Raw genomic sequence first — 23,436 nt, 5'->3', positions numbered from 1 at the left:
TAACATAGTTAGTAAGGCCGAAAAAAGACATTTGTCCATCCAGTTCAGCCTATATTCCATCATAATAAATCCCCAGATCTACGTCCTTCTACAGAACCTAATAATTGTATGATACAATATTGTTCTGCTCCAGGAAGACATCCAGGCCTCTCTTGAACTCCTCGACTGAGTTCGCCATCACCACCTCCTCAGGCAAGCAATTCCAGATTCTCACTGCCCTAACAGTAAAGAATCCTCTTCTATGTTGGTGGAAAAACCTTCTCTCCTCCAGACGCAAAGAATGCCCCCTTGTGCCCGTCACCTTCCTTGGTATAAACAGATCCTCAGCGAGATATTTGTATTGTCCCCTTATATACTTATACATGGTTATTAGATCGCCCCTCAGTCGTCTTTTTTCTAGACTAAATAATCCTAATTTCGCTAATCTATCTGGGTATTGTAGTTCTCCCATCCCCTTTATTAATTTTGTTGCCCTCCTTTGTACTCTCTCTAGTTCCATTATATCCTTCCTGAGCACCGGTGCCCAAAACTGGACACAGTACTCCATGTGCGGTCTAACTAGGGATTTGTACAGAGGCAGTATAATGCTCTCATCATGTGTATCCAGACCTCTTTTAATGCACCCCATGATCCTGTTTGCCTTGGCAGCTGCTGCCTGGCACTGGCTGCTCCAGGTAAGTTTATCATTAACTAGGATCCCCAAGTCCTTCTCCCTGTCAGATTTACCCAGTGGTTTCCCGTTCAGTGTGTAATGGTGATATTGATTCCCTCTTCCCATGTGTATAACCTTACATTTATCATTGTTAAACCTCATCTGCCACCTTTCAGCCCAAGTTTCCAACTTATCCAGATCCATCTGTAGCAGAATACTATCTTCTCTTGTATTAACTGCTTTACATAGTTTTGTATCATCTGCAAATATCGATATTTTACTGTGTAAACCTTCTACCAGATCATTAATGAATATGTTGAAGAGAACAGGTCCCAATACTGACCCCTGCGGTACCCCACTGGTCACAGCGACCCAGTTAGAGACTATACCATTTATAACCACCCTCTGCTTTCTATCACTAAGCCAGTTACTAACCCATTTACACACATTTTCCCCCAGACCAAGCATTCTCATTTTGTGTACCAACCTCTTGTGCGGCACGGTATCAAACGCTTTGGAAAAATCGAGATATACCACGTCCAATGACTCACCGTGGTCCAGTCTATAGCTTACCTCTTCATAAAAACTGATTAGATTGGTTTGACAGGAGCGATTTCTCATAAACCCATGCTGATATGGAGTTAAACAGTTATTCTCATTGAGATAATCCAGAATAACATCCCTCAGAAACCCTTCAAATATTTTACCAACAATAGAGGTTAGACTTACTGGCCTATAATTTCCAGGTTCACTTTTAGAGCCCTTTTTGAATATTGGCACCACATTTGCTATGCGCCAGTCCTGCGGAACAGACCCTGTCGCTATAGAGTCACTAAAAATAAGAAATAATGGTTTATCTATTACATTACTTAGTTCTCTTAGTACTCGTGGGTGTATGCCATCCGGACCTGGAGATTTATCTATTTTAATCTTATTTAGCCGGTTTCGCACCTCTTCTTGGGTTAGATTGGTGACTCTTAATATAGGGTTTTCATTGTTTCAGAGTGTCCAGAAACCGAGGAACACTCCGCACCACATGATCGTTGCGCTCCCACAGCGGCGTAGCCCACTCCAACGCTCTGTCCGACAAGAGGGAGATTATGAATCCCACCTTTGCCCGCTCAGTAGGGAAACGTGCAGCCAGGAGCTCGAGGTGTATACCACATTGGCTCACGAAACCCCTACAGGACTTACTGTCCCCAGAGTATCTCTCAGGCAAAGGAAGGAGAGATAGGGTCGGAACAGAGGTGGCAGTGGGTAAAGCTGCTGCAGCCACTCTAGCAGCCTGAACAGCTATTGTGGTAACATCCACCGCCGAGGTTGCACGCTCAAGAGACGCCAACCGGCCCTCCAGCAGCTGGATGTACCCCTGCAATCGCTTTTCATCTGCCATTACTTAGCCAGATCCTGGCGCTAGTATACTGTTAGGGTTGGCGGAACGCACCAAATATATTGTTTATTAAATGGAATTGGTGCGTTCGCAACCCGGGATCCACCGTGCAGGAAAGTACCTGCTGCTAAATAATGGCGGCTCTATATGGCGGTATATACCAACTCTGTTAGCTTCACAGAGTAACCGCGAGAGGCAGGCTCTGTGCCCTGTTAGACTTTCACAGAGGCACAGGTCAACTACCCAGATGTGAGCAGTGAGTGGTCATGCATGCATACACAATCTCCTCGCCGGAGGAGCCAGCATTCTAGGGGCTTATTTCAGCCGGGTCCCTGAACACACTTATACACAATCTCCTCACCGGAGGTGCCAGCATTCTAGAGGCTTATTTCAGCCGGGTCCCTGAACACATACAAACGCATGACCACATTGGCGCAAAGCATATGACAAAAGACGATACTAGCGCATGGCCGTGCGGTCATGCGCAGTTTATATAGTTACAGCACAGGAAGCTGCTACCAAAGTTTTGCCCTTTCAGGACCTTCCTGGAGGACCAATGGGATGCGCTGCAGTACCTGAACATGTGACCGAACATGTGACCCTCGACCTCCAATGGGAGACCTTGCCCTGGGCATGCTCAGTATGTGTAAATAAGGACTTAGTCCCAGAGAGGCCTGCTCGCCGCAGATCAGTGCAGTGTACTATAGGAAAGCCAGAAAAGGCAGTAGTGACCCAATGCACCGAATCAGCCTCAGCGAGACACTGGGAGCGACGTCTTCGCTGAGCAGACCCCACTGCGGCCGTGTCATGATCCCAATGGCAGGGGATCACTTAAGGACAAGCACAGATACAAACAAGCTCTAGGGCGATGGAACCTGAGCTGACCGCGACCCTGAACCTAACACACAAATAAAAGTAGCCGGGGAACGTGCCTACGATGATCCTAGAAGTCTCGCTCCAGCCGAAGATCTAACTTCCCCTATTAGAAGAAACACAGACCTCTCTTGCCTCCAGAGAAATTCCCCACAGAAATAGCAGCCCCCCACATATAATGACGGTGAAATGAGAGGAAAGCACATACGCAGTATGAAAACAGTTTCAGCAAAATGAGGCCCGCTAAAGCTAGATAGCAGAGGATACAAAAGTGAACTGCGCGGTCAGCGAAAAACCCTTCAAAAAACCATCCTGAAATTACTTGAACTCATGTGCCAACTCATGGTACATGAGGAGCAATTTCAGCCCACTAGAGCAACCAGCAGCAAAGAATCACATATCTGCAGGCTGGACTAAAAACCAAATAAAGCAAAACACCAAAACAGGAAAATCCAAACTTAGCTTGACCAGAAGGTTCTAGGAGCAGGGAGCAGAGGTAACAAGACACACTGGATACATTGATAACCGGCGATGAAATGCCAGCAAAGCCAGGTTAAATAGGAAACTCCCATATCCTGATGGAACAGGTAGAACCCAGAGACCAGGAAAGACAAGTCACCCAGTACCATCAGTAACCACCAGAGGGAGCCCAAAAACAGAACTCACAACAGTACCCCCCCCTTGAGGAGGGGTCACCGAACCCTCACGAGAACCACCAGGGCGACCAGGATGAGCCCTATGAAAAGCGCGAACCAAATCATCAGCATGAACATCCGAGGCAACCACCCAAGAATTATCCTCCTGACCATAACCCTTCCACTTGACCAAATACTGGAGTTTCCGTCTGGAAACACGAGAATCCAAGATCTTCTCCACAACATACTCCAATTCTCCCTCCACCAGCACTGGAGCAGGAGGCTCAAGCAAAGGAACAACAGGTACCTCATACTTCCGCAACAACGACCGATGGAACACATTATGAATAGCAGACGATGGCGGGAGATCCAAACGAAACGACACAGGGTTAAGAATTTCCAAGATCCTATAGGGACCGATGAACCGAGGCTTGAACTTAGGAGAAGAGACCTTCATAGGAACAAAACGAGAAGACAACCACACCAAGTCCCCAACAAGAAGTCGAGGACCCATGCGGCGACGGCGATTAGCAAACTGCTGAGCCTTCTCCTGGGACAACTTCAAATTGTCCACCACATGACTCCAAATCCGATGCAACCTATCCACCACCATGTCCACTCCAGGACAATCAGAAGGTTCCACCTGACCAGAGGAAAAACGAGGATGAAACCCCGAATTACAAAAGAAAGGAGAAACCAAGGTAGCAGAACTAGCCCGATTATTAAGGGCAAACTCGGCCAGCGGCAAAAAGGTAACCCAGTCATCCTGATCAGCAGAAACAAAACACCTTAAATAAGTTTCCAAGGTCTGATTAGTTCGTTCATTCTGGCCATTCGTCTGAGGATGGAATGCAGACGAAAAGGACAAATCAATGCCCATCTTAGCACAGAACGTCCGCCAAAATCTAGACACAAACTGGGATCCCCTGTCAGAAACGATGTTCTCAGGAATCCCATGCAAACGAACCACATTCTGAAAAAACAGAGGGACCAACTCAGAGGAGGAAGGTAACTTAGGCAAGGGTACCAGATGAACCATTTTAGAAAAGCGATCACACACAACCCAGATGACGGACATTTTTTGAGAGACAGGGAGATCCGAAATAAAGTCCATGGAAATGTGCGTCCAAGGCCTCTTCGGGATAGGCAAAGGTGACAACAATCCACTGGCCCGAGAACAGCAAGGCTTAGCCCGAGCACAAACCTCACAAGACTGCACAAAAGAACGCACATCCCTCGACAAGGAAGGCCACCAAAAAGACCTGGCCACCAAGTCTCTAGTACCAAATATTCCAGGATGACCTGCCAACGCAGAAGAATGGACCTCGGAGATGACTCTACTGGTCCAATTATCCGGAACAAACAGTCTCTCAGGCGGACAACGATCAGGTTTACCCGCCTGAAACTCCTGCAAAGCACGTCGCAAGTCTGGGGAGACAGCAGACAAAATCACCCCATCCCTAAGGATACCAGAGGGCTCAGAATTTCCAAGGGAGTCAGGCACAAAACTCCTAGAAAGAGCATCCGCCTTCACATTCTTTGAACCTGGCAGGTATGAAACCACAAAATTGAAACGAGAGAAAAACAATGACCAACGAGCCTGTCTAGGATTCAGACGCCTGGCAGACTCAAGGTAAATCAAATTTTTGTGATCAGTCAAGACCACCACACGATGTCTAGCACCCTCTAGCCAATGACGCCACTCCTCAAATGCCCACTTCATGGCCAAAAGTTCCCGATTACCAACATCATAATTCCGCTCAGCCGGCGAAAACTTTCTAGAAAAAAACGCGCATGGCTTCATCACTGAGCCATCGGAGCTTCTCTGTGACAAAACCGCCCCCGCTCCAATCTCGGAAGCATCAACCTCAACCTGAAAAGGGAGCGAAACATCTGGCTGACGCAACACAGGAGCAGAAGAAAACCGGCGCTTAAGTTCCTGAAAGGCCTCCACAGCCGCAGGAGACCAATTAGCAACATCAGCACCCTTCTTAGTCAAATCCGTCAAAGGCTTAACAACACTAGAAAAATTAGTTATAAAACGACGATAGAAATTAGCAAAGCCCAAGAACTTCTGTAGACTCTTAAGAGATGTAGGCTGCGTCCAGTCACAAATAGCCTGAACCTTGACGGGATCCATCTCAATAGTAGAAGGGGAAAAAATATACCCCAAGAAAGAAATCTTCTGGACTCCAAAGAGACACTTTAAGCCTTTTACAAACAAGGAATTGGCCCGCAGGACCTGAAACACCTTCCTGACCTGCTGAACATGAGACTCCCAGTCATCAGAAAAAAACAAAATATCATCCAAATACACAATCATAAATTTATCCAGATATTCACGGAAAATATCGTGCATAAAGGACTGGAAGACTGAAGGAGCATTAGAAAGTCCAAAAGGCATTACCAAATACTCAAAATGGCCCTCAGGCGTATTAAATGCGGTTTTCCACTCATCACCTTGCTTTATTCGTATAAGATTATACGCACCCCGAAGATCAATCTTAGTGAACCATTTAGCCCCCTTAATGCGAGCAAACAAATCAGTCAACAATGGCAAAGGATACTGATATTTTACGGTAATCTTATTCAAAAGACGATAATCTATACAAGGCCTCAAGGAACCATCTTTTTTGGCCACGAAAAAAAAACCTGCTCCCAAAGGGGACAAAGATGGACGGATATGTCCCTTTTCCAAGGACTCCTTAACATAATCCCGCATAGCAGTATGCTCTGGCACTGACAGATTGAACAAACGACCTTTAGGAAATTTACTGCCTGGAATTAAATTTATAGCACAATCGCAATCCCTGTGAGGAGGAAGCGAACTGAGCTTAGGCTCCTCAAAAACATCCCGATAGTCAGACAAAAACACAGGAATCTCAGAAGGAGTAGATGAAGCGATAGAAATCGGAGGTGCATCATCATGAACCCCCTGACAACCCCAGCTTAACACAGACATTGATTTCCAGTCAAGGACTGGATTATGAGTTTGTAACCATGGCAGACCAAGCACTAGGACATCATGCAAATTATACAGTACCAGGAAGCGAATCACCTCCTGATGAACAGGAGTCATACGCATGGTCACTTGTGTCCAGTACTGAGGTTTATTCATAGCCAAAGGTGTAGAGTCAATTCCCTTCAAAGGAATAGGGACTTCCAGAGGCTCCAGACTAAACCCACAGCAATTGGCAAATGACCAATCCATAAGACTCAGGGCAGCGCCTGAATCCACATAGGCATCGACGGAAATGGATGATAATGAACAAATCAGAGTCACAGACAGAATGAACTTAGACTGTAAAGTACTAATGGCAACAGACTTATCAACCTTTTTTGTGCGTTTAGAGCATGCTGATATAACATGAGCTGAATCACCACAATAAAAGCACAACCTTTTTTTCTGCCTATAATTTTGCCGTTCACTTCTGGACTGAATTCTATCACATTGCATTATCTCAGGTGACGGTTCAGACGACACCGCCAAATGATGCACAGGTTTGCGCTCCCGTAAACGCCGATCAATCTGAATAGCCATAGTCATAGACTCATTCAGACCAGTAGGCGCAGGGAACCCCACCATAACATCTTTAATGGCCTCAGAAAGGCCATCTCTGAACTTTGCAGCCAGGGCGCACTCATTCCACTGAGTAAGCACCGACCACTTCCGAAATTTTTGACAATAAATTTATGCTTCATCTTGCCCCTGAGAGAGGGCCAACAAAGCTTTTTCAGCCTGAATCTCTTGGTTAGGTTCCTCATAGAGCAAACCCAATGCCAGAAAAAACGCATCCGCATTAAGCAACGCAGGGTCCCCTGGTGCCAATGCAAATGCCCAATCCTGAGGGTCACCCCGCAGGAAAGATATAATAATCTTGACTTGCTGAGCAGGGTCTCCAGAGGAGCGAGATTTCAAAGAAAGAAACAACTTGCAATTGTTCCTAAAATTCAGAAAACGAGATCTATCTCCAGAAAAAAACTCTGGGACAGGAATTCTAGGTTCAGACATAGGAACATGTACAACAAAATCCTGTATATTTTGAACCTTAGCAGCAAGATTATTCAGGCTGGAAGCCATGCTCTGGACGTCCATGATAAACAGCTGGGATCAGAGCCATTCAAAGATTAAGAGGAGGAGGAAGTAGCCAGGCTGCAATAAGGCTAGGCAGCAAACTCTGAGGGAAAGAGAAAAAAAAAAAAAAAACTTCCTCAGACTACTTATCCTCCTACTTCAGCCAATACAATTAACACTTTGTGGGCCGGTTATACAATCATGATCCCAATGGCAGGGGATCACTTAAGGACAAGCACGGATACAAACAAGCTCTAGGGCGATGGAACCTGAGCTGACCGCGACCCTGAACCTAACACACAAATAAAAGTAGCCGGGGAACGTGCCTACGATGATCCTAGACGTCTCGCTCCAGCCGAAGATCTAACTTCCCCTATTAGAAGAAACACAGACCTCTCTTGCCTCCAGAGAAATTCCCCACAGAAATAGCAGCCCCCCACATATAATGACGGTGAAATGAGAGGAAAGCACATACGCAGTATGAAAACAGTTTCAGCAAAATGAGGCCCGCTAAAGCTAGATAGCAGAGGATACAAAAGTGAACTGCGCGGTCAGCGAAAAACCCTTCAAAAAACCATCCTGAAATTACTTGAACTCATGTGCCAACTCATGGTACATGAGGAGCAATTTCAGCCCACTAGAGCAACCAGCAGCAAAGAATCACATATCTGCAGGCTGGACTAAAAACCAAATAAAGCAAAACACCAAAACAGGAAAATCCAAACTTAGCTTGACCAGAAGGTTCTAGGAGCAGGGAGCAGAGGTAACAAGACACACTGGATACATTGATAACCGGCGATGAAATGCCAGCAAAGCCAGGTTAAATAGGAAACTCCGATATCCTGATGGAACAGGTGGAACCCAGAGACCAGGAAAGACAAGTCACCCAGTACCATCAGTAACCACCAGAGGGAGCCCAAAAACAGAACTCACAACAGGCCGATGCTGAATGGGAGACCGCAGCAGACACGGATCGAGATTCCCCCTGTGCAGCAGAGGAAACTCGACTCCTAACATAAGGATCCACTAATTAGTAATGATGCCATAAAATGTTATGTCACATCTGGATCAAGACTGGTGGAGACCTTGGGGCAAAATTATATGATAAGTTTAGGTATACAGTTGTAATATACCTAAATAATGTAAAAAAAAAAAAGTGCCAAAAAGAGTGCAGCGTTTCTATGGCCTGTCTCAGTCTCTAGCTTAGTCTCTCGTGGCTGACCAGCATAACTTATGTGGCATGGTCAGTATCAGTGTTCCCATAATAGGGGTTCTTTCTTATTGAATACCAGCTCTAGGTCCAAACATCTCTGCCTGGTCTGTAATGCCCTCCTCTTTAACATTTTCTAAGAACAGGATCTTGAGCACATTGGATCTGGTGCCAACTTGTTTTTATATACTTATTTCCTACCCACCAGTGTCATGGTACAAAGTCAATACCCTTTGGTCACCCCTGAGTACCAGGATGACCTAAACACTAAGCCTCTCACCAAATCACTTCTTCGCATAACATTCGTGATGCCGCCCTGCGGGACCAAACGAAGAGGCCCATGCCTTAACACAGTACTTGTCCTAACCCCTGCCTGCCATCAGCATGCCACAGAAGAGCCAAAATGAACATTGAAAAGAAATACAAATCTTTTGTAACAAAAACTAAGGCAAACTACTCACATACAATACTGGTCATGCAAGTAACAGTACTCAAGTAATACCATGATAGAAATAGGGTGAATTCTGAGACAGAAGAGATGAGCAATTTTTTTCGTAAGACCTTGGTCTAGTGGCCATGTCGGTAATCCATGGCCACCAGATAAGAACCTTTCTGCTGTTCTGCCATTATCCATGGCGACTATACTTTCCCTGTGTGATGTCATGCAGGCAAGATATTGCTAAGATATTGTGCCTAGAAATCCAAAGAGGCTTTTGTGTCTACAAATCCAAAGAAGCACCGGGTAGGAGGTGGAACTTGCCTCAAGCAGCCATGGACTACTGACCAGGGTCCTGCAAATGTATGTATTATTATTGGCCCTATCAGACACCCCTCAATGGTGGATGTCCAGGGGGATTTTCCTCTCTAGTGCCAAGACAGTCCACAATACTCCTTAGACTCCTTGGCACGCGTCCTGGAGCAAATCACTATGGGATACAGCAATCTTCAGCTAGTCATACTTACCAATTGACATCTGATTAAGTTTTTTCCTTTTCATTTTGATGGCTACTTGGGGCTCAAATATGAGTTTACAACATTCCAGGAAGATTCTGGCACATTCACCGGCTTCTAAGATGAATTCCGAACGCTTCTGGCATGGGTAGCCCATTGGGTTTTCCATCATCCCATCCTCACAGCACTTCCGCAGGTGCGGATCCGTATACTCACGTGCTGGTGATGGAAAAAGAGGACATGATTATGATTTTTTTTTCCATTTTAACGATGACTTGTCACAAAGGGTGTACTCATCACAGAAGAGAAATGGAGAACGAGAGAAACTAAAGGCAATTGTGCCATATAAAGAAACACCAGCATCATAGATGGTATATGGAAAAGGGGAGCCTTCAAGTAAAGCCTGGCAATGTATCGGGATGCTACGAGCCACTAAAAAGTGCCTAAAAAGTGGTGGATCATTTTAGGGTGGTTTTCTTCCCCCTTTTATGGAAGGTGAGAACCTGCTCAGGCACGTGGTCTACACAGATGTGGTCAAATCAGATGGTTGCCAAGTTATTACGAGTGTGTTGGTGTCAAGTAGCTGCTAAAAGGGACCTAATTTTGATCTTTGCTCCCTTTCTCATCCCCTATTTATACCAAGGCCTGTCAGCATGTTTAACAGTCTTGTAGACCACGACTACAATTACACCAATGGCCTCCACATTGGAAGAACACTCTACCTTTCTCTGCTTTTCTTTCCGAGAGCGGAGATCGTCTTCTTCTCTTATGTTCTTCACAGCTCAGTTCTGTAGGAAAAAAAAAAAACAGTCAAAAAGAGGTCAGAGAAAAATGATTACCGACGGTAAAACACGCATGTATTAATATATGCATAGATGTTACACGTATCAGATGTAAGTTGGATGCCGTCAGGCCTGTCGTTTATCTACCATGTCAGAGTATAGCTAAGGCTTGATGGATTTCAACACGCCCAACCATTTGTTCCTGAGGGAGAAATGCCTGTCATCGGTTTATTTTCCTATCCTCGATCTCGCCAAGCACGCATGTGTATCAATGGATATAGAGTAATAACTGTTCAGACAACCGCTAGCCAAATTACATGATAAACTTTGGATTCTGCTCCTTAAAGGAATGTGAAAAAACATGGCTCTTTTCTTCCAAAAATACAGGCTCCACAAATTGAGTAAAGCTCCACTTCAATGGAGTAAAGCTGCAATACCAAACAACCTGTGAACAGGCGTGGAGCCATTTCTGCAACAACAAAAGCAACATTGGTTTACTAACCTTGCACAAGCCCTTCGAATGGGTATCTCCACCTGAGACTTTTATTATCACAGGGGCAAGTTTACTTGGTTATTTCCATAAATTACATTCTGCAGGTTGCCCATGTGCCTGTCCATGGGCAACCTGCAGATGGTCATCTATTCTCCCCATATGTGAGGATCCCAGAGGGAAAATCATATATATCTTATACAGAAAAACTTAAAATTAGTACAAAAATCTGATTTTATTGATGTAAAGGGTAGAGGAACATTTGGGCTACTGTCAGGTCTTGTCCCTTTTCTTTCCTCATGTCAGCTTGCGCTGGTATTCAACTCTTCCTTTGTGGTTTAGTGCTGTGCCGATAGCAGTGATGAGTGAAAGAAAAGCTGATATACATGGTGGGACATGTTCTGCCCCCATCTGTCCTAGCAAATAGACATAACTCTCAAGCCTCACCTAACCGTGTCGGGTTTGAAAGACCCATGTTGGATTCTACCGACAGACCAGCATCTGTAAAGACCCCTGCATTGTTTATGCCACCACCTGGGGTACATCCGAGGTCACTTTTCTCCACCTCGACCCAAACCTTAGAAGAAGCATAAAATAAAGGTGTACTTTTTCACAAAACAGTTTGTGTAAGTAAAAATTAGCAAGTTGACAACCAATATGGCAGAAATTATATTATCCATGGGCAATGCCACATAATTTCCCCTAATTTGAGAACTTTGAACTCCCATTGTCTTATATTTACAAGTTACTGTAGTGGTGTTCTAACCTTGTCTTGAGTCATCCTATTCTTCTTATTCAGAACAAATACAGCTTTGTCCACCACCACCAGTCCGACACTGGCACCAGGTTCTCCTGTTATTTTCATTGGCACCAATGTCCCTGGTTGAGGCTCAAGGACTGCTTTGCTTGGGTCCGGAGAAAAGTCAAGCTGCAAGAAAGAACCAAAGAAACCTTTCATGGAAAAGCAAAGATCAAAATCAACATAAAAGTACACATTCAGTACCAAATGTCAACCCATCTTCAAGGGCAGACCATTCAGGCAACCCATGCCATTGCAATTGTGCCCTTAAAGAACGGAGACCAACATTGGTTCTATTAAGCTTGTTGGAGGACAAATGTAGGACTGTCATCTCCAGAAGAACTGGGGAAAACTGATCCAACTACCATGAAAGGGATGCAAAGGGGAAAGCAATCAGAAAGCTGTTTTGTCCCGGATTGCAAAATCTGGCACCATAATGGGACATCCAGTTTCATTTTTGGATGTCCAATTATCAAACTGGATTTCATGTCCATTCTTCGTCCCCACGTTGTGTCTTGTCCCTTCTTCATTACCGCATCTTGTCTTCTCCCGTTTTGCTAATTTTCTCATCTTATCCTGTCCCTTCTCCATCTTGTTTTGTCCCATCTTGCCCCTTCCTCCATCTTGCACCTCCTCCATTTCATGTCTTGTCCAATATCCCATCTTATTTTACACCTTTCTTATTCTTATTCCATGTCATGTATTGTGCTGTGCCTCATCCTGTCTTGTCCAGTCTTGTCCACTTTCCATGTCTTGTCTTGTCCCCTCGCCCATCCAGTTCAATATTGTCTTCAACTATCTTGTCTCTTCTCCCATCTTGCCTTGTCCTGTCTTGTCTCTCCTGTTGTATTTTCTTGTCTTGTCCCACCTCCCATCTTGTCTTGTTCCATCTTCTCCATGTCTTGTCCAGTTTTCCCTTTCTATCTTGTCAATGGGCCACCTGTACCAATCCAAATCCCAGGTGATAAACCAGCAATCAATGTCTTACCAATTATGGTGCCTACCAAAACCAGAACTAAACAAAGCATTCTTGCATGTTAGTAGCTTTGATGGGGACTTTGATGGTAATGGATAGCAAGAAAAATCAATAAGTGGATAGATGGCCAAGCTGGGTCCTTTTCGTTAAACGAAAAAAGCAGGAAGAGTGCTACTATTTAATAATCTGGGAAAACCAAGCCAATTATATATAGAAGAGTTGCAATCAAACGTGGACAAGGACGACCAGCAATTGAATGAATAAAGACAACAAGTCTTTAAAAAGCAGGAGGTCCAAAAAAGGAGACAGAAAAACCTGTAGGTTCTTGTGACCAAATAAACATTTAGAACCTCAACCAACCCTAAAAGATAAAAAGTCCTACAGCGTTGCACCTCACCTTTCGCATGCAAGAGGTCACTGTGTTCACCCACACAGAATCTGACACAATCTCATTTCCTGGAAGGGTATAATAAGCTACAATGCGGAAGGAGGGCATGTATTTTTCAGAGATTGAAAGAGACATCACAGTAAGGGTCTGTTCCGGATCTCGTGCTTGTCGATCTACTTTAACAACCTGACCCTTCGTCAAGACCTGAGGAGAGACCAGAATAACAGCTTAGCGTTATAAAGCATTGGCATGAGCAAAGGCAATGCCGTCGTATATCCTTGTGCTGTGCGTTACCATATAGGTGATGTGTTTGAAGCTTCTTTGGATTTCAACATTCTTGGTCTTCACCACAAAGTTTATGTGCAGATTGTCCCCAGGAATGACTTTGGTTGATAGGACACTAATATGCAGATAGTTTTGCGACCCCTGCTGTGGTTGGTAAGCGGTCACCATAAATGTGACTGATGTCTGTCTATGTTCAGGAATATTGTCAGCTTTTGTTCTCATCTAGATGGAAAAATAAAAATTACAGTCAATACCTGCAAGGCAAATAGCTGATTGATATAATATTATAATCAACACCTATATTCAGTAATATAACTGCTATAATACTGCTCCTATTTACAAGACTATAACTACTTTAATACTGCCCCTATGTACAAGAATATAACTACTATAATACTGCTCCTATGTACAAGAATATAACTACTATAATACTGCTCCTATGTACAAGAATATAACTACTATAATACTGCTCCTATGTACAAGAATATAACTACTATAATACTGCTCCCTATGTACAAGAATATAACTACTATAATACTGCCACTATGTACAAGAATATAACTACTATAATACTGCCCCCTATGTACAAGAATATAACTACTATAATACTGCTCCTATGTACAAGAATATAACTACTATAATACTGCCCCCTATGTACAAGAATATAACTACTATAATACTGCCCCTACATACAAGTCTATAACTAGTATAATATTGCTCCTATATACAAGAATATAACTACTATAATACTGCTCCTATATACAAGAATATAACTACTATAATACTGCCCCTATGTACAAGAATATAACTACAATAATACTGCCCTACGTACAAGACTATAACTGCTATAATACTGCCTCCTATGTACAAGAATATAACTACTATAATACTGCCACCTATGTACAAGAATATAACTACAATAATACTGCCCTACGTACAAGACTATAACTGCTATAATACTGCCTCCTATATACAAGAATATAACTACTATAATACTGCCCCTATGTACAAGAATATAACTACAATAATACTGCCCTACGTACAAGACTATAACTGCTATAATACTGCCTCCTATGTACAGGAATATAACTACTATAATACTGCCACCTATGTACAAGAATATAACTACTATAAGACTGCTCCTATGTACAAGAATATAACTAGTATAATACTGCTTCTATGTACAAGAATTTAACTAGTATAATACTGCCCCTACATACAAGTCTATAACTAGTGTAATACTGCGCCTCAGGCCTGGGTCACACTTGCGGGTGTGATGCGAGAAGCTCGTGCGAGTCTGCATAGAAATACCTGCAGCCGCACACTCCGGTCCCTGCCGTGTATTGATGCGAGAGACTCGTGACCCCAGCCTTATGTACAGCCACCTATGTATAAGGAAATACTACAATACTACCCTTATGGACAATAATAAAACTTCTATAATATGGAACATGAATATGAATGGATAGTGTAATAAGCTTTCCTTTCATTTAGTGGGCGGTTTTCCGTCACTTACTTGAATTTTCATTTCCTGGATGTCTGATCTGGGATTTAGGACAAGATGCGTTTCCCCTTCTGCGCTGGTTTTCACGCACTGGTTGTCCAGTGTACATATCTCTACATTTGATGCTGCTGACCCATCTGGTTTTTGCACTAAAAGCTAGAAAACAACAAATATTAAAATGAGCTTTATAACCCAGAGCTACTTTAGATATAGAGGCCTTTTACGGCAATAGAGGACTGGTGGGGAATATTTTTCTCGTACAAAATGATCAACTTGAAAATTGCCTTCCTATATTTGGTCAAACAATTAATTAACTCATGCCTAACGTGATGGCTGGAGAGGCTTCTGTTTGGTGAGGTGTGATGGAACGTGATATGGATGATGTTGCTACTCAAAACTGCTTTTCTAAGATTACTTTGGTCTGGAGCATAGACGACACTTTGCGATGATAAGTTTTGTTTTGTAAAGAACTGATCGCAGCAGTAAGTCGTACTGAAAACAGATGTATGCTATACTGCAGATCTCCTCACAGTGGGAAATGCATCACTGCTCACGTAACATTTACAGTGGGAAGTCTGTAGTATACATCAAATAGGAGACACCGAGACTGCTTTATATGCATCACATAGGAGACGCCGAGACTGCAGTATATATATCACATAGGAGACACCCAAACTGCTGTATATATCACATAGGAGACACTAAGACTGCTTTATATGCATCACGCAGGGAGACACAGAGACTGCAGTATATATCACATGGGAGACACCCAAACTGTTGTATATATCACATAGGAGATACAGAGACTGGTGCATATTCATCACACAGAAGACACTGAGACTGCTGTCCATACATCACATAGGAGACAGTAGGACTGAAATATACATCACATAGAAGACACCGAGACTGCTTTATATACATGACATAGGAGACACCTGAGACTGCTGTATACATCACATAGGAGACACAGAGACTTCTGTATACATTACATAGGAGACACCAAGAAATATGCATATATATCAGATAGGAGACACTGAGACTGGTGCATCTAAATCACACAGACAAAATAATTTCTGTATACATCAGATAGGAGACACAGCTACTGCTGTATACATCACATAGGAGACACCGAGACTGTTGTATACATTACATAGGAGACACAGAGACTGTCATATACATCACATAGAAGACACCAGAATGACTGAATGTATCACACAGGAGCCACATATGCAGCATATACATCACATAGAGGTGACATCAATAAAGTTACTGCTCTTCACAGTTGCCGAGTCACAATGAGCTTTTTTTTTCAAATAAATTGGTGAACAAGGGACAGTGTCTTGTTTTTGTTTCTCTCTTTTACGTTTTTCAGATTCCCATTTGTGTACTACGTGTTTTTATTTTATTTTTATTGTTGGGTCAGTAATGGGATAGACAATCTGATAGACAACTCTCCATTACTAGCAGCAGGGCTTGATGTCAGCTGTGTTTTTGGACAATTCACATCTATCATCAACCCCAGATACCATTACCCCGTTTGCCACAGAACCACGGCAATTAGGAAGAGTGCAGATGGAGCGCTAGTATTGGAGAATCTCATGTGATGCTTCACTTCAATGGCAGCTGTTGGCTGGCATTGTTCGTCTGGGAAGGGACTAATAACCAGGGACCTTCCCAGCCTGAAAATAGCAGCTCTCAGCTGTCTGGTTTACCTTTGCTGGTTTCATAAAATAAGGGAGATCACACGTTGAAGATATTAAAGATTAAGTGAAGTCTGTGATGCCGCCGAGAACCCACGATGCACTTACATTAGCTATGTAGGGTAAGCCAGGCTTAAAATATTTGGAGGACTTGGTGAAAAGCACTTTGAATGCGGTCTTCACTATTGGAATACCGGTCTTCTCCGCTACCACCAGATCGCTGCCTGGAAGAGACACCATATGATCGACTTCTCTTGATGAACTATTCAGAATCGCTTTCCAATAACATAATTTGTACAACAACTTAAAGCAGGGGTGGGACTAAGAAGGCAAGTACCCCAGATACAAGGAGGATGCCGACAAGATACAGGCACCCCATGGCCACGGTCTCTGTACCTGCATTGGTAAACACCGTGACACTGACGTAGAGAGAACTTTCCAGGAGGAATTCAGGATTCGGGAATCGACTGGTAATCATGTGACGATAGAGCGTAGCTTGTGCTTTCCCAGCAGTCACCTGAAATGACAACCAAACATTACTTTCCTGAAAACATAGACAATTATATACCGTGGGTACAGAAAATATTCAGATCCCTTTACATTTTTCACTCTTTGTTTCATTGCAGTCATTTTGTAAATTCAAAAAAGTTCATTTTTTTCTCATTAATGTACACTCTGCACCCCATGTTAACTGAAAAAAACAGAAATGTAGAAATTTTTGCTAATTTATTAAAAAAGAAAAATTGAAATATCACATGGTCATAAGTATTCAGATCCTGTGCTCAGACACTCATATTTAAGTCACATGCTGTCCATTTCCTTGTGATCCTCCTTGAGATGGTTCTGCTCCTTCATTGGAGGCCAGCTGTGAGTAATTAAACTGATAGGACTTGATTTGGAAAGGCGCACACCTGTCTATATAAGACCTCACAGCTCACAGTGCATGTCATACCAAATGAGAATCATGAGGTCAAAGGAACTGGCCAAGGAGCTCAGAGACAGAATTGTGGCAAGGCACAGATCTGGCCAAGGTTACAACAGAATTTCTGCAGTACTCAAGTTCCTAAGAGCACAGTGGCCTCCATAATCCTTAAATGGAAGAAGTTTGGGACCACCAGAAGTCTTCCTAGACCTGGCCGTCCAGCCAAACTGAGCAATCATGGGAGAAGATCCTTGGTGAGAGAGGTGAAGAAGAACCCCAAGATCACTGTGGCTGAGCTCCAGAGATGCAGTAGGGAGATGGGAGAAAGTTCCACAAAGTAAACTATCACTGCAGCCTCCACCAGTCAGGCCTTTATGGCAGAGTGGCCTGAGGGAAGCCTCTCCTCAGTGCAAGACATATGAAAGCCGCATAGAGTTTGCTAAAAAACACATGAAGGACTCCCAGACTATGAGAAATATGATTCTCTGGTCTGATGAGATGAAGATAGACCTTTGTGGTGATAATTCTAAGCAGTATGTGTGGAGAAAACCAGGCACTGATCATCACCTGCCCAATACAATCCCAACAGTGAAACATGGTGGTGGCAGCATCATGTTATGGGCATGTATTTCAGCTTTAGGGACATAACGACTGGTTGTCATTGAAGGAAACATGAATGCGGCCAAGTACAGAAATATCCTGGATGAAAACCTCTTCCAGAGTGCTCTGGACCTCAGACTTGGTCGAAGGTTCACCTTTTAACAAGGCTCAGGCTCTGCAAGATACATTTCCTGTCCAATGTATTGGGTGCAGTGATTCCGAATGGTTCAATGAACACATGCGGAATTACCTGCGTTCAAAAGCCGGCAGCGTTTTGGACGGAGCGGACATGTGCTGCATCCAAAGCGCTGCCGGTTCATGACTGTGGGAACATACCCTTATAACTTTTACCTTTAACATGTTTGTCTATAATATTCTTTCTAATCTCCCGAGACAACTCTTTCCTTCGCTTCCTCTGGTCCATGTTGAGTGTGATTGATACACACCATGTCACCACACAGCACAGTGAGTATCTGTAGCCCTCTATACAGGTCACTCACTGATTCCAGGATTGTAGACACCTGTGATCTAGTTAGTGGACACACCACGATTGAACATGTCCCTTTTGTCACATTATTTTCAGGGCTACCATCATTTCTGTCCAGGCCGATTTCATGAGTTTTATTTTTTTTTTAAATTCTGTGGAAGCATGGGTGAAAAGCGATGTCTGACTTTCATTTATTCATTTTCATAGATCTTTTATGTATTATTACTTTTGTCAGATTCAAGTTATTTCTGTGACCATTGTGGGTTTTTCTGTCCTTAAACGAGGCCTAACAACAATTATGACCACGTGTGTATAATGACTTTTGGGTTGTCATTGGCTGTAAGCCATAATCATCGACATTAACAGAAATAAACACGTGAAATAGATCACTCTGTGTGTGATGACTCTATACAGTTAGGGCCAGAAATATTTGGACAGTGACACAATTTTCGCGAGTTGGGCTCTGCATGCCACCACATTGGATTTGAAATGAAACCTCTACAACAGAATTCAAGTGCAGATTGTAACGTTTAATTTGAAGGGTTGAACAAAAATATCTGATAGAAAATGTAGGAATTGTACACATTTCTTTACAAACACTCCACATTTTAGGAGGTCAAAAGTAATTGGACAAATAAACATAACCCAAACAAAATATTTTTATTTTCAATATTTTGTTGCAAATCCTTTGGAGGCAATCACTGCCTTAAGTCTGGAACCCATGGACATCACCAAACGCTGGGTTTCCTCCTTCTTAATGCTTTGCCAGGCCTTTACAGCCGCAGCCTTCAGGTCTTGCTTGTTTGTGGGTCTTTCCGTCTTAAGTCTGGATTTGAGCAAGTGAAATGCATGCTCAATTGGGTTTAGATCTGGAGATTGACTTGGCCATTGCAGAATGTTCCACTTTTTGGCACTCGAACTCCTGGGTAGCTTTGGCTGTATGCTTGGGGTCATTGTCCATCTGTACTATGAAGCGCCGTCCAATCAACTTTGCAGCATTTGGCTGAATCTGGGCTGAAAGTATATCCTGGTACACTTCAGAATTCATCCGGCTACTCTTGTCTGCTCTTATGTCATCAATAAACACAAGTGACCCAGTGCCATTGAAAGCCATGCATGCCCATGCCATCACGTTGCCTCCACCATGTTTTACAGAGGATGTGGTGTGGCTTGGATCATGTGCCGTTCCCTTTCTTCTCCAAACTTTTTTCTTCCCATCATTCTGGTACAGGTTGATCTTTGTCTCATCTGTCCATAGAATACTTTTCCAGAACTGAGCTGGCTTCTTGAGGTGTTTTTCTGCAAATTTAACTCTGGCCTGTCTATTTTTGGTATTGATGAATGGTTTGCATCTAGATGTGAACCCTTTGTATTTACTGTCATGGAGTCTTCTCTTTACTGTTGACTTAGAGACAGATACACCTACTTCACTGAGAGTGTTCTGGACTTCAGTTGATGTTGTGAACGGGTTCTTCTTCACCAAATTAAGTATGCGGCGATCATCCACCACTGTTGTCATCCGTGGACGCCCAGGCCTTTTTGAGTTCCCAAGCTCACCAGTCAATTCCTTTTTTCTCAGAATGTACCCAACTGTTGATTTTGCTACTCCAAGCATGTCTGCTATCTCTCTGATGGATTTTTTCTTTTTTTTCAGCCTCAGGATATTCTGCTTCACCTCAATTGAGAGTTCCTTTGACCGCATGTCGTCTGCTCACAGCAACAGCTTCCAAATGCAAAACCACACACCTGGAATCCACCCCTGACCTTTTAACTACTTCATTGATTACAGGTTAACGAGGGAGATGCCTTCAGAGTTAATTGCAGCCCTTAGAGTCCATTGTCCAATTACTTTTGGTCCCTTGAAAAAGAGGACGCTATGCATTACAGAGCTATGATTCCTAAACCCTTTCTCCGATTTGGATGTGGAAACTATCATATTGCAGCTGGGAGTGTGCACTTTCAGCCCATATTATATATATAATTGTATTTCTGAACATGTTTTTGTAAACAGCTAAAATAACAAAACTTGTGTCACTGTCCAAATATTTCTGGCCCTAACTGTATAATATAGGAGTGTCACTTTTTGTATCAAAGAACTGAAATAAATTAACTTTTTGATGATATTCTAATTTAGTGAGACGCTCCTGTAAGGTGCTTGTTAGATCAAGGCATATTCCACTGAGGACACAACTTACCCATGTTTAAGGTGCAAGTGCAAATCAATGTTCCCCGGGAACCGCCTTGACACACGTTTTATGTTCGCTTTCTCACAGGGGTCTGAGAGAAACACGTCCATGTATACTTGCTAAGGTTGGAATCCATGTTTGTGGGATGTTTTAAATCTCGATTTACAAAACCTTGCAGAAATGCCCATGTTGAGGCTTATTTGCATTGGCCTTCATTCAGGTTTGCGAATGGCTGGGAGTTATAGTATATAAAATAATTATAAAAAGACTCCTAAACTGATGTCTAAGTCTAATATTTGTTATTGGCAGTGGTCATATAGGAGGCAAATGGGTGTCCCCTGTGGATGACCAGGAGGCTTTTCAAGGTGGTGTGCCATTCTGGGAGCTCCATCCAGATGGTTATGACGAGAGACCTTATTCTCCCACCATCCAAAATTGGGAGTGCCAGTCACTCAGACTTTGAGTACTGTGGAATGTTGAAGGGGTGTCATAGACAAATGGGCATATATAGTATGTGACCCTCGTGAGGCCTTCTGGTTCAATGGGACTTGTCATTTTGAAGACTCTTCTCACCGTGATGTTGGCCATGGAATGTGGGAAACTCTTTTTCTCATTGTTCTGAATGACTCCGAACAGTGCATACATTGACCCCTCCACTGGCTTCCCATGCAAAAACCTGAAAAACAGAGAATTGTAAAAAAAAAAAAGTCTTCTTGCCTAATTATAACTTTTTTTAAATGTACTTGTACAAAAAATGTTCTTTAGAAATGGTGGCATCTGCCGGACATGAAGTAACAACTCTAAGAAAAACTTCTCCTTCCGATATCAGAATATCATCTTTTCTTGCCCTGGGTGGCTCAGTGTCATTCTAGAGCCTTATAGGAGCCCCTCTAACATTTTCTTTTATTTTTTTCCACAATTAAATCTAGATTGTGATTGGCTGCTCTGAGGCCGGGAGTCTTCTAGATAGGCACGGAGGATAGTCATAGGTGACATAGGCCGATAAACTCTTCCCGTATGCCTCCTATACCACCAAATTCAGAAATGATTACCCAAACATTCATAAGCATGACCCCGTTATAAAAATGAAAATTCGTGAAAAATTCAAATTAAAGTTTAACAATGATAAGTGGAAATGAGCCAATTCCAAAAATGATGCTCAGGATTCTCAGCATAAACAGTAAAGGAGTAAAATAGTTCTGAAGAGTAGGGATGAAAGGACCCGTGTCATGATCCAGACCGGGTTTTGAGTCCTGTTTTCCCTTTTTCCTGGTCTGGTCATGTCACGAGTTAACCTTTCTCAGCCTTTGTCTTAGTTCAGGGTGGCTATTTATCACCATTGCTTCCTGCAGGTGATGTTAGTTATAGTTTTTGCCTAGTGCTGCTGTAGCTCACTCCGATTGCTCTGATTGGTCCTGCTGTGTTTGCTGTCTGAACCCGTGTCTCTGTTTTTCCCTATTCCTGTCTTGACTCAGTGTTTCTCTTTAGTGTTCAGACTTCCTGGTTTTGACTTGGCTTGTATCCTGACCTGTTTTTGTCCTTTGTCTTTTGGCTTATCTGCTCCTCCTGACCGTTACTGACCCCCTGGCTTGTCTCTGACCGTGAGTTTGGTTATTCCTTTGGTACTGCGATAGAGTCTAGGATTTGACCCGGTTGGTTTGACTATTCTGTTGCCACCTGTGGTAGCCTCACTGCTGCACTGCAGGTCAGCTCTGCTTAGGTGCAGACCTGCTTCCTCTATACTGCCATCTAGTGAAGCCAGCACCTACCTGCATTGCAGTAGCATGACACCCGTGGAAGTTTGGGTTCTGGTACCATTCAAGTTTGGCTTGAGTACCAGAACTGTACCCAAACCAAATTGAAAACAATGGGGACCTGAAGTTTTGATCTGGATAATATTCTCTCTTTCTCTCTTCTTTCCCCCCCCCCCCCCCCCGAACATTGCAATAGACTTTCGTGGAAGTCTATGTTGGACGATTAGCACTGGACACTGTCCAGTAGGTAAGTTCAGGCTCGCTCATCTCTACTAAAGAGCTGTTTTCATTATTTTTTTTACTATTTTTCTACTTTTTTAGTGTGGTATTTATTATTTATTTTTTTACTGGTCTGCTTGCTAGAGTTTTGATAAAATCCCTGTTTGCTCTACTGCAGATCTTCCAGTTCTCTGAATGCTGAGTTCTGTATAATCCCACCCACACCCCTGATTGGCTGATTTCTGTGTACACTGTGTATTGGCAGAAAGCTGCCAATCAGTGTTGAGGGCGGGGTTACACAGAGCAGGAGGACTAGGAGGCACGAGACACCTAGTCTTGTAGTGATAATCTCTTGCTGATAAAACACTGATTTTTTTTAAACAACAACAAGCAGCCAAGAAAATTTCTTACCCTGACGAGCATGAGTGATATGTCTTACCTTGCAGTAATATCCACAGTGAAGTGATCGTCATCCACAAAGTAATAGTTCTGTGGGGTCTCCAGAAAGACTTCAAAACTTGGTAGTACTAGAAAGGAAAAACCAAAGTGACACGCGTA

The 23,436-nt window shown here is 43.2% G+C and overlaps 1 protein-coding gene across 1 annotated transcript in view; it reads right to left on the bottom strand.

The window, feature by feature from the left end:
- LOC138677286 (complement C3-like) overlaps positions 1–23,436 on the bottom strand; it is a 103,417-nt gene that overhangs the window by 38,418 nt on the left and 41,563 nt on the right. Inside the window, exons 7-17 of the mRNA XM_069767317.1 lie at positions 23,318–23,405; positions 21,479–21,581; positions 17,107–17,227; positions 16,819–16,934; positions 15,023–15,166; positions 13,516–13,728; positions 13,231–13,425; positions 11,825–11,986; positions 11,506–11,635; positions 10,509–10,574; positions 9,799–10,005 (exon numbers count right to left, since the gene is read on the bottom strand). Of these exons, the coding sequence (XP_069623418.1) occupies positions 9,799–10,005; positions 10,509–10,574; positions 11,506–11,635; positions 11,825–11,986; positions 13,231–13,425; positions 13,516–13,728; positions 15,023–15,166; positions 16,819–16,934; positions 17,107–17,227; positions 21,479–21,581; positions 23,318–23,405 (1,545 nt within the window). The remainder of the gene's footprint in view (positions 1–9,798; positions 10,006–10,508; positions 10,575–11,505; positions 11,636–11,824; positions 11,987–13,230; positions 13,426–13,515; positions 13,729–15,022; positions 15,167–16,818; positions 16,935–17,106; positions 17,228–21,478; positions 21,582–23,317; positions 23,406–23,436) is intronic.

Source organism: Ranitomeya imitator, chromosome 4 (genome assembly GCF_032444005.1).
Source record: "Ranitomeya imitator isolate aRanImi1 chromosome 4, aRanImi1.pri, whole genome shotgun sequence".
NCBI classification, from domain to species: domain Eukaryota; kingdom Metazoa; phylum Chordata; class Amphibia; order Anura; family Dendrobatidae; genus Ranitomeya; species Ranitomeya imitator.
The sequence above is the reverse complement of the archived record's forward strand: the minus strand, read 5'-3'. Positions and strand labels throughout refer to the sequence as shown.